Below are 12388 nucleotides of genomic sequence, written 5' to 3' on the forward strand. Positions count from 1 at the left end.
GACAGAACAATTAGGTAGAGGCAAAAAAAAAAAAAAAATCAACTTCTTTCATTGTAGCTGTGAACAATCATAAAGAACTTTACTCATTCAACTCAAAGAATATATATTGTCCTCTTACCAGGTGAACAATGGAGGGATAGGTGCTCTGGGGAATGTGAGGCATTGTCCCTAGTCCAGACTGCCGTCAGAGCTTGCCTAGACAACTTCTGTAACTTCCTAACTGGTCTCCCTACTTCTGGGCTGGTACTTCTTTTTTTTTTTTTAGATTTATTTATTTATTCATTCATTCATTCATTCATTCATTCATTCATTCATTCATGAGAGAGGCAGAGACATAGGCAGAGGGAGAAACAGGCTCCCCACGGGGAGCCTGATGCAGGATTCCATCCTGGGTTGGGGGTCATGACCTGAACCTAAGGCAGATGCTCAACCACTGAGCCACCCAGGCGTCTCCGGGCTGGTACTTCTGCATAACAGCCAGAATGAGCTTTTATGTATTTATTTGTGTACAGTAAAATTTACTCTTTTTGGTGTCCACTTCTATACATTTTGGTAAGTGCATACAGTATAACCACACCACCATCAAGATAATAGAAAAGTTCCAAAAGTTCCAACTTTTCCAATAGAAAAGTCCTGCCAAAAATACAACAGCATGCTGACTCTATCATCAGCCCCTGCCCTGCCTCCCAACCACTGGCAACCACTGATCTGGTTTCTGCTCCTATAATTTTCCTTTTCCAGAATGTCTTACCAGTGGATTCATACAAAATGTAGCCTTTGAATCTGGCTTCTTTCACTTAGCACAAAGCATTTGAGATTCATCCATGTTGTTGGGTGTATGACCAGCTTGTCCCTTTTTATTGATGAGCCATATTCCACTGTATGGATGTGCCAGAGTTTGTTTGTCCACACACCAGCTGAAAGACAACACAGCCATTTCCACTTGTTAGCTACTATGAGTAAACTACTATAAACATCTGCATACCGATTTTTGAGTGGGCATAAGTTTTCATATCTCTTCAGTAATTATGTAGGAGTGGGACGGCTGGGTCAGATGCTAAGTATGGGTTTAACTTTATAAGAAACTGCCAAACTGTAGCATGAGCTTTTAAAAGCATAAATCAGATCATGTCACTTCTCTACCTAATCCTGCCAAAGGCTTCCTATTACACCTAGAATAAACTTGAGCCTCCCAGGACCTTAATGACCCAGCCCCTGCCTATCTCTGTGGTCTCTTTACTTTACCACCTGCCCCTCACTCTCTCTGTTCCAGCATCTGTTTCTTTCTTGACTTTTTCCTCAAACTGTTTTTTCTCCTCCTCAAGGTCTTCCCACTAGGTTATGATCCCTCTGTCTGGAATATTCTTAGCCCTGTCTTCACATGGCTGGCTCCTGCTTGTCATCTGTGTCTTGCTTAAATGTCATCTTCTCCTGGGATCTCCTTGACCCCTCCCCCAAAGTATGCGTCTCCCCCTGCTGCTGTCTATCACATCAAAGCACTCATTTCTATCTGATATTTTCTTGTTTTGTTGTCTATTTACTGGTGGTGCCATTTTTAAATCACCCCTTCTGGGCCACAGCTCTCTCATCTTTAAAGAAGACATAATAATGCTACTTCCCCTTCTTGATTTTCTTGTTCACCATACCACAAGCTTCTTAAGGTAAGAACTTTAAGATTTTCTACATTGGCTATTTTAATCTCTGCGCATTGTCATAAAAAGTTCTTAAATGGGCAAATTCCCTTTTACCTCTATAGTTGCATCTCTACATTAGAATGAGATATGTGGCTTTAGGGGGCAACTTTGTCAGCATATTTCAGCCTTCTGAAGGAATTGAACTCAAACTATAGCACAGTTGGTGGTTGTGCTAAAGCTAGAACTAGATTGCAAGAGCTGGTTTTTACATTTTTCAGAAATTCTGCTAGCTAGTTGTAAACCACTAGTAGATATTTATATCATAGAAATTAGTAAACTCTACAAAACAAGGCTTGCTCTTTCTTTTCTATTCTTTTTCTTTTCCTCCCCTTTTATTATTTTCCTGATTAACGAGCGTATCACAGATTAAGAGATACAGAACAAGAAATAATGGTGGGGAGATGAAAGCGTGTAAAGGAAGTAGTAAAAGATGGTCTTAACATAAAGATTCAAAGTTCCAAATGGATTCACATTCTAGCACAGATGATTATCAAATGTATAAACCAGAGCAGCTTCATGTACACATGATTCCACAAATACTCACTGAGCACCCACTGTGGGATAGGGCAGAGATGGACCTGTGTGAGCTCTCTGCCCTCGGGTGGCCACCAGTCCACTGGAAGGAAGGAAGGGAAATGAACAGTGTGGTGTGTAAAGTGCCACAGTGGGCGAACACAGGGGCTGCAGCCCACCCAGTGGCATTCAGGCATGGCTAGAAGAGGAAAAGGGTGGGGGAGTGCCCAGGAAAAGTGGATGAAGGAAGAATGCTCCCAATCAGGGAAGAGTATCATAGTTTATTTTAACCCCTGCTGACCTCAGTAAAGAATAAGAGCAGTACCTACTTTGCAAGAGAGTTGTCAGAGTGTATTGATACAGTGAAGTAACTGGGAAGTACTGATAAAAGATGGAAGTTGACCAAAGATGACAGTAACATCTGAACTGGCTTCAGACCAGCCTGAGTAGGACTTCGCTGCTCACACTAAGGGAGACTGACTTCTCATGGATCTTCTGTGTTTTCAGCCAAACCTCACTGCAAGACACCTCCTAGAGAAGAACAAAGGCCGGCAGTCAGCCCGCACAAAGACCCTGTCCCTGGTGCCCTCATCCTCCCGAGGCAAAGCAAACAACACGCCCACCCTCCGCAGGGGCCCTGGATCCAGGAGGAAGGGACCTGGGCAGTTCTCCATCACAACAGCCTTGAACACTCTCAACAGAATGGTTCATTCTCCCTCTGGGCGCCATATGGTAGAGATCAGCACTCCGGTGCTCATCAGCTCCAGCAACCCTTCTGTGATTACCCAGCACATGGAGAAAACAGATGTTCCTCCCAGCTCTGTGGGACAGGTAGGAAACAAACCCTTGGGATAAGGCACCTTGGGATTAGGCAGGTGACACACACCATGTCACAAGCAACAGTAGATATTGAGTACCTGCTGAGCAGCCATAATGCATTAATAGTGTATATTCTGTATCAGAACTATAGACACATGATCTCATGTTGTCCTTGAAACAGCCTCTTGAGTTAGGTGGTGTTACTGTTACCCCCATTTTACAGGTAAGAAAACTGAGGCTAAGAGGAGTCACTGGGGATCCTCACAGATATTTTGCTTTCCCATGCTAAAAGCCATGATGTGATTCCTGTCTCTTAAAATACTCCCTCCAAATAATGGCATCCATTTTCCAGAGAAGGTTTTGGCACCATGATTAGAAATTCACTGTTCCATCCTGTGGCGATGTCTTAGGCATCACATGGAAAGGAAGGAAAAGAGAAATATGGGTTAAATGTGGGTTACTAGGTGTTTTCAGAACTGGCTACATAATCTGCAGGGCCCAGTGAAAAGTGAAAATGCAGGTCCCTTGCTCAGAAATGGTTAAGAATTTCTTAACCAACAGCAACAGCAGAGCATTAAACCAAGGGAAGAGCCCTTCTAAACACAGAGCCCCGTGACTGCATATGTTACACACCTATGAAGCCAACCCTGCGTGTTTTTATATGTATTATCTGGTAAGATAATACATGTAAAGTGCTTAGCACAATGCCTGGCACATACTAAACATCCAATAAGCACTAGCTCTTAGTATTATTACTATTAAGCCAGAACACTGAATTGCCAACTGAAGGGAGATAAAGCAAGTGGCGATTGTGGCAATCCAGAAGCAGAAGTACTTCTAACAGCATGTGGCTATTTAGGTTGAAGGGTACTTTGAAAGATGAAGGACTGGAGGTATGAGGCAAAGTAATTAAGAATAACTGTGTGTTGGGGATTCTGCTGAAAACACTCTTTAGAACCATGCAGGTGGCAACTTGAAAGGACAAACTTCAGCTTGCACTGATGTATTTTTTTTTTGAAGCTGTAAATCTTGTTTTAAAACATGAATCTCTACCTTGGGATTAAAGGACTTAATTGGACTCTAATCCCTTTTTAACAAGACAAGGAGGAGGAGAAAGTCAAGGGCTCCTCAAAGACCTGTGTGCTGGTCTAAAATGAAAACAATCACCATCTACGACATTTTATATCTTGCACCACTGTCTGGATCTCTAAGAGGCTGGCAGCTCGTGTACTTCAGCCCACCATCTGCACTACATACACGAACGCGGGCACAAACACACACACACACACACACACACAAATACATTTTTCCCTCCACATCCTCCCTCCTTACATAAAAACCCATAAAGTTCTCTTCCTACACACACATTCCAAATGCTTTTTTACAAGTACGTACACGCTTTGTACCCAAAGTTCTCCCTTCAACACACACACACGCACACACACACACACACACATACACACAATATATACCCTCTAAAATGAGGGGCCTAGTGACTCAAAATTAAGCCAAAGACTGACTGAATTTTTCTGAAGCCATTTTTTATATATAGAGATAGATATATAAAGTACAGCCTACACTCAGTAGTTATAGGCAAACTCACTCAGCTGTAAGTTGGTTTCCCCAGAGATTTAGCCAAGAGTCACTTTTCATGTGCCTTTTTAATTCTTCTTTCCAGTCATTTACCTCATCCACAGAAAGGCTGAACCAAAGTGGGGAATCCTAGTAGGATTTAAAATAAATAGTATCCCCCAAAGAAAGTTTTAATAAAAATAAAATAAAATAATGTTACTTCCTAGTTTTCACAGATGGTGAGAATTCTGAAGTATGACATTTGCATATCTTATTCCCAGGAAACCTATGCACAGTACTGATAGCCTTTCTCAATTCAGATGGCAGTGGATTATAAGTATTTCTACATGTTTGCCCAGATATAGTCAAAAACACTCTTAAAATGCTTCACTTATAAGCTACATCTAAAGATGGGTAAAAAAATTGAGCAAATGATAAGTTCTTTTGCTTCCTTTTTTCTCTAACATCCTGGAGAGCTGAGTTTGGGTCTAGTTTTTCAAGCTGCCTTTACCTTCCCCATCGCACTACCCTAGTTCCTAGAAGGCACCCCATAAATCAAGGAATCAAGACTTCTGACTTAAACATCTGGGAAGATGGTGGTGACAAATACTCAGACAGGAAAGACTGGAAGAGGAATAGTTTCCTGTAGAAAGCTCACAGGTCAGTGTAACTCTTTGAACCAATAAACATCTTTTGGGTGCTTACAATATACTAGCAACCATAGTGAGTATTGGGGATTCAACTACCAAAACAAGAAGAACAGCAATAATAATCCTGAACACTTACTGAGACTAGTATGATTGATGGATAGAGAAATAGACAGATAGATAGGATAATATCCTCTGATAGCAAAGTCTTTATTTGCTGCTGGTCTCCTAAGTCCCACCCTCTATCCTAAAAGATAGTAAGACTCTTTGTAGAGAAGGTCTTATCTCCACTTTACAGCAAGGTAATTAAGGTCTCACCAAAAATAGTATGGTCATAGTTCATGTAAATAGTAAACAGTGAGAGTCTGGATTAACCCTAGAACTGTCTGATATTAGAACATACACTTTTGTCACTGCACTATGTCTTCAACAGAGGCCTCATCAGGCAACACTGTTATGATGTCAGTGTGGTTCATCTTGGGTGTCTATAGCCTCCCTTCTCTCAGACGCTTCACCAGACTCCTATTAGACTTCCAGGCCCTACAGCATTGTTTTCCCTACCCACTCCATTCCTCAACAAACAATTGCCCTAAGTCTTTTACACTGAAAGATTGTCATTTGCTATCACGCTTTGTTCCTTTATGAAGTATCAGCTGTGTCCAACCATTACATACGCTGCCGAAGACACTATGAGTAAGCTCTTACTATCAAGGAACTCCCAATCTAGCAAGGACACAAAAAATGAATAACTAACTTTAGTGGAGTTAGGACTTCTAACATGAGATGAGGCCCTGCTGACACCCACACTAGCTTTAGCAGTACAAAGACTCAGAATTTAACAACACAGAGCTATAGACTGAGAATGCTGTTCCCTTTCCGATTTTCCCCAACCCCCTTGATGATACTAAGTTTGGTGCTGACTCTTGCTAATAATCTGCCTCTGGAAGGAGGAAAGAGCAGGGCCTGAGGGTCAGGGCTTGAGGCAAGCTGTTGCCCATCTCTGAACTGAATAACACTGAACATTTTTTCATGTAGTCTGATGGGTTATCTTCCATATATGGTAAGTAATACAGTTTTATGTTCACAGAAGAATATGAAAAGAGAGGCCAAAGCAAGGAATTTTGTTTTCCTGTTGTTGGTGTTGTGTCTTCCCACCTGTGGGAAACCACCTGACACATTTGGCTACAATGTCAGGAAATGACCTCAAGGATAAACTTTGCACTAAATACAACTGTACTTAGAAAACGATTCAGGATTAGACCCGAGGAGGCCCCCTGGGAAACGGTGATGGAGGAGGATAAGTAGGAGGATTGGAACCCATGGAGTTGGCCTTCAGGCTTCAGGGTCCTGAAGATGATCCCTAGGTCTGCACTGAGAAGGGATGCCTTAAAAGGAGAAAATCAACAGCATGGGACACAAGTTAGAATGAAGTCCTTCAGCAGTGGAAGTCACAAGTGCCCACTCTAGAGATTCTAAAATTCACTTATTCATGACACAGAGCCTACTTGTCCCATTTCTCCCACACTCACAGAACAATGAAGCGTTCTTGTTTTCTCTAACAGCAGGCTTCCTAAGAGGTTCTGGTCCCTCAGTATACCCCTGACTTCCTCCTCTCTCACACACCCCACCATCAGTCCCCCTTCCTGCAGCCTGCCCTTCTTCCTGTATCACAGATCCAGGTTAGTGGGATTGCTGGACACCTAGAAAAAAGCCTGTCACCATTCCAGAGATTTCTCTTTCCCTCATCTCTTACATTCAGTTAGTCAGCAAGCTCATTTTGCCGCCTAGTTATATAGCTTCTGTCCATTCCATCTCAATGCCTTAGTTTGGGTCCTCATCTCTTGCCTAGACCATTGCTTCAGCCTCCTTCCTGTTCTCCCAGAGCTCAGGCTCAATCACCACCCTCACCCTGTCTGCCCCTTCACTCCCACCCATTCTTCTAATCATGGCCTCTATCACAATTTCTTGAAAACCCAGATCCATTCAGCTGCTTCTCTTGCCCAGACTGGTTGCCTGCAGTCCACAGAAGAAGTCATACCTGCTGTTTAATGAGCAGCCACTAAAAGCCAGAAACTATAACGACAATTTGCAAACCTACAGACTATCCTCACAACTGTTAAGAGTACGCACTGCTATGCCCATTTTACCAAACAGGAAAACTTGGGGACAGAAAGATAGGCAACTTGCCCAAGGTCTCAAAGTGAGAAACAGACCCAGGATTTGAGGGGAGACCTGTGCTCTATCCCCTAAATAAATGAAGGCATTCTAGGCCCTCCATGATCTGACTACAGTCCCCCTCCCAGCACTCCCAGACCCACCATATGAATGGCACACACACACACACATACACACACACACACACACACACATGAAAACGTATGCATGTGTGTGCACATATACACACAAGAGTGTGCACACACACAAAAGTTGAAGTGATCTCCCTGACCTTATTAAGCACAGTATGTATACACTAGGCCACTCTGATGTGGGTCCTTGTGCCCGGCATAGTATCAGTGTTATTATGGGTGATGAACAAATGTTTGTTGAATAAATTAAAGGCTGTTTCTCCTGGAATTTATTTTTGGTGCATTCACCTGTCACAATCCTATCCACACCCCAGAGGCCTGTACGCATACCATTTCTTCAAGGAACTTCTTGCCGGTTCTCCCTGGCAGAATTAGTATCTCCCGCTGTGTTCACAGCATATTGTTTATACATTCTTCTTTGCACTATCCATACTGCGCGCCTATCTTTCACCATGCTCATTGAGACTGGATACTTCTTAAGAGCAGGGATGGTGTTTTGTTCATTTATGTTACTGTTGACTTCCCAAAAACCCCAGTAAAGGTTTGAAATAACATAATTTGCCTCGAGAATTAAAAACAGAGTCAAAGACCTCTGACTTTTAAAAATAATTACCAAACCTGATCCCTTCTTCTGTTTACCCAGAAAACAAAAGAGATAAGACTATGGAAAATGGCAGGTCCCTAAGTCAGGGTAGGAATGTTATTAGCTCCTGCATGCCTCCTCTGCCCCCACCCCAACCCCCCGCCACCCCCCAGGATAATAATGACAACTCCAAGCATCTTTCCTGGGCTCTTGGGTAGATAAGCTGTCACAGACCTTGGGGAATTCTGAAGTCTTGTAAGTCTTTCCTTTCAATCCTATATTTGAGACACTTTGAATAAAGTAACTTTTAGGAGCTTGAACTACCAGTCCAGATCCTCTCCCTTTCTCTCTTTCATGGGAGTTTCTCAGCCCGACTGCCATGAGAGATGGCAATATTTAGATAATTTCTTTCCTTTGGACACAGTCTCAGTGCTAGTTTATGCTTAAGATTCTAGCTAACTCTCCTTTTCTAAGGTAATTTACAGAAATAGATTTAGCCTATTCTTACAGTCTTATGTTAATACTACCTAAGATAAAATTTTCTGTCTTTCCACTTTTCACTCAATAAATCCCTATTCAGGGATCTCTGGGTGGCGCAGCGGTTTGGCGCCTGCCTTTGGCCCAGGGCGCGATCCTGGAGACCTGGGATCGAGTCCCACGTCGGGCTCCCGGTGCATGGAGCCTGCTTCTCCCTCTGCCTGTGTCTCTGCCTCTCTCTCTCTCTCTCTGTGACTATCATAAATAAATAAAAAATTAAAAAAAAATTTAAAAAAAAAATCCCTATTCATAAATGAAGTTATCAGAGCACTCTTGAACTGGCTGGGGTGGTCCCAAACAGTTGTGGCTAGAAAAATAGAAAGCCACCATTGAGTGGGTACCTATCTGCTCAAACTGTTTTGTTCCATGTCATCTTACCTGCCCCAAAGTATCTTCTGTGGAGCCTAATAGGTGCTTGAAATTTGTTTGGTAAGTTTTCAAGAGTGTACCCCTGGCCAGAGATAGCCCCTTGAACTGTTCTCATAAATTATCAGTAATACCTGAACAGGAGTTCCCTGATGGACATCCAACAGTAAGAAAAGACACAAGGTAGAACCACAGGGCCTCCACTGCCCTCTGCTCAGCCAGTTCCCCCCAGGGAAAAAAACTATCACGAGCCACCTAGAGAAGCAGTGTTTTGTCCAGGAGAAACCCCTATGGTCTTGGACCCAGCCACCTCTTCCTCATCTCAGTGAGGAAACTTAGGGTGAGTCAGTAGCCACTCTGAGCCTTAGGATTCCATCAGAACAGGAGTAACCTCTGCCTCAAAAGATTGTTGGGAAATCAGAGCAGGCAAAGTGGCTATAAAGTGCTTGGCTAGCACTTTGATTATTGTTGTTATTAAATATTTTAGCAGTCAAAATTTCATAGACATCAGTTGCTAGATTTCTCTTCGATCACTATGTTGTACATGTTTTTGAACTTTTTATAATGGAAAATTTTAAATATATGCAAAAGCAGAAAGAAGAGTATAATGGACCCTCATGTACACAACACCAAGTCTCAACAATTATACACTCATGGGCCAGTCTGACTTCAGTTAGAGCCCCAGCCCTGAACCTGCTCCCCAACTGGGTTCTTCGGAAGCAAACCTCAGGCATCCTATCATTCCATCCACACGTATCTCAATACCTCTTTACCAGTTTTAGTATTTTTTTCTAAGAGTTGAACATCACCATAATACCATTCTCACACATTAGAAAATCGGCAGCAATTTCTTTTTTTAATTTAAATTCAATTAATTAACATATAGTGTATTATTAGTTTTGGAGGTAGAGTTCAGTGATTCATCAGTCTTATATAATACTCAGTGCTCATTACATCAGTGTGGGCGGTGATTTCTTAAAAACATTAGTCAGCCAGTGTTCAAATGTCCGTATTAGCCTTCTAAATATTTTTTTTTACAGTTGATTTGTTTAAATGGCATCCAGATGATGGATTGGAAACACTTTGCATTGGGTTGATATGTCTCTTAGATTTCTTTTATTCCACAAACTCTTCTTTCCTTGTTTGGTCCTTAGCCATGCATGGGTAGCCTGGCTACCTAGAAGCCAGGTAGTTTGTCTTGTTGGATTTTTGCATTCTGAGTATTGCCAATTGCGTATTTGCAGCATTGTTTAATACATTCCTCTCTATTCTGTGCTTTCTGTACACTGGTATTTAGGTTTGCAGGCTTAATCAGCTTCAGGCTTGACTTTCCAAGAATACCTCATAGATAATGCTAAGTACTTTTTTTTTGGTTTTTGTCTTGTTTGTTTAAGTGCACAATTCATTGGCTTTTAATATATTTATAGCATTGTACATCTGTTACCATAATTTAAAATATTTCCTTATTCCAAAAAGAAAGCCCACACCTCTTAGCTATCACCCCTAAACCCCCCATTTCCCTCCACCCCCCAACTCAGCCCTAGGCAACTCCCATTTACTTTCTATATCTATATACTTGCCTATTATACTCATATAAGCAGAATCACAGAGTATTTGGTCCTTGGGGGCTTGCTTCTTTCACTTAGCATTGTGTTTCAAAGTTCATCCATGGTAGCAGGTGTCAGTACTTCTTTTTTCATAGTTGATAATATTCCATTGTGTAGAATATTATGTGGATATACCACATTTTGTTTATCCAATTATCAGTTGATGGACATCTGGGTTTTTTTCTTTGACTTTTTAGTATTATAAATAATCCTGCTGTGAACATTTGTGTACGGGTTTTTGTGTAGGCAAGTGTTTTCACATGGTTATATAACTAGGAATGGAATTGCTAGATCATATGGTAACTTTATGTCTAGCTGAGGAACTGCCAACTATTTTCCCAAGTGATTGCACTATTGTACATTCTCACCAACAGTTTATGAGGGTTCCAATTTCTCCACATCTTCACCAACACTTGTTTTACTATCTGTCTTTTTTATTATAGCCGTCTTAATGGGTATGAAGTGGTATCCACTGTGGTTTTGATTTGCATTTCCTTGATGGCTAAGCATCTGTTCATGTGTTTATTGAATATGCGAATTCTTTAGAGAACTGTCTATTCATATCCTTTGCTACATTTTTTAATTGGGTCATTTATCTTATTACTGAGTTTTAAAATTCTCTACATATGTACATATATGCAAGGTGCATGTCTCTTATCAGACATGTGACTTGCAAAATTTTTTCCTATTCTGTATTGCCTTTTCATGTTCTTGGTGGAGTCCTTTGAAGCACAAAAGTTTTAATTACAGATAATGTCCGGTTTATCTGTTCTTTCCCTCATTGCTTACATATCTAAGAATCCATTGCATAGTCCAATTTCACCAAATTTACCCTACATTTTCATCTAAGACTTTACTCGTTTTACATTTAGGTATATGAATTTGGAGTTAATTTTTGTGTATGATGTGAGGTCAGGGTCCAGATTTTACATGTAAAAGAATGTCTCTCATTTTGCATTGATTCAGATTCATGTGTTGTCAGCCTTCTCCGTCCATTATAAGGTTCCCCATCAGCATTTCACCTAATGGTTTAAGGTGCTGTTCATGAACATTCATTTGAGGTTGCAAATAGTGACTTTCCAAATCTATCATTCTTCCTAAATTATTTTTAAGCTGTAGTTCTTCTACAAGACTGACTATTACTTTCTAAGGGCTGATTATGTGTAACATGCTGTACTGTCATACCTACTTTATTTCACAGTGATTTCCAAACCTGTATATCATAGGTGCTCAGCATATGTTGAGCAATCCAAAATTCATGCCTCAACCGCTATATCCCTTCTGTCTCTGTTTCTCTCTCTCTCTCTCTCTCTCTTCCTTGTTTGTTCCTGGGCGTTTCCCTAGCCCAAAGATAGGACTCATTTCTCACCACCTTCTCGCTTGGCATGTTTGCCATCACTGAACTGCTGCTACCCTTTTTCCACTGGCCGCTGCCAGCCAGGCTAATCTCCCCCTGCCTGCCTGTGTCAGTCTTCTTGTTTACATCCTTATCACTGCCCTCAGGCCAGCCTCAGCATCCTGGTCTCTTCAGCCATGTGCTCATCCTCCCACTCCTCCTAAAGTCTGGTTCCCACCCCGGGCTAAGACTAGGAGAAAAGGCCTAGGTTTTCTTCAGCCTGGAAAAGAAAGGATAAATTTGAGAGTGAGTGTTGATTTTATTTTCCCAAACTTGAGTTTATATACTGGCTTTATACTCCCGGGTCCAGAAGAGGAACACAACATAAATCGGAGCATGAAGGATTTC

General features: G+C 41.6%; 2 protein-coding genes across 5 annotated transcripts in view; one reads left to right on the plus strand and one right to left on the minus strand.

Annotated features, from left to right (window-relative positions):
* SH3RF2 (SH3 domain containing ring finger 2) overlaps positions 1-12388 on the plus strand; it is a 133281-nt gene that overhangs the window by 68664 nt on the left and 52229 nt on the right. For all 4 annotated transcript variants that reach the window (XM_026018456.2, XM_026018449.2, XM_072749905.1 and 1 more), the window contains exon 5: positions 2715-3038. In XM_026018456.2, coding sequence (XP_025874241.1) covers positions 2715-3038 — 324 coding nt within the window. The remainder of the gene's footprint in view (positions 1-2714; positions 3039-12388) is intronic.
* PLAC8L1 (PLAC8 like 1) overlaps positions 700-12388 on the minus strand; it is an 85415-nt gene continuing 73726 nt past the window's right edge. The window contains exon 2 of the transcript XR_012000008.1: positions 700-917. The gene's annotated coding sequence lies outside the window, so the exon portion shown is untranslated. The remainder of the gene's footprint in view (positions 918-12388) is intronic.

The sequence above is a fragment of the Vulpes vulpes genome, chromosome 2 (assembly GCF_048418805.1).
Source record: "Vulpes vulpes isolate BD-2025 chromosome 2, VulVul3, whole genome shotgun sequence".
Lineage (NCBI taxonomy): Eukaryota > Metazoa > Chordata > Mammalia > Carnivora > Canidae > Vulpes > Vulpes vulpes.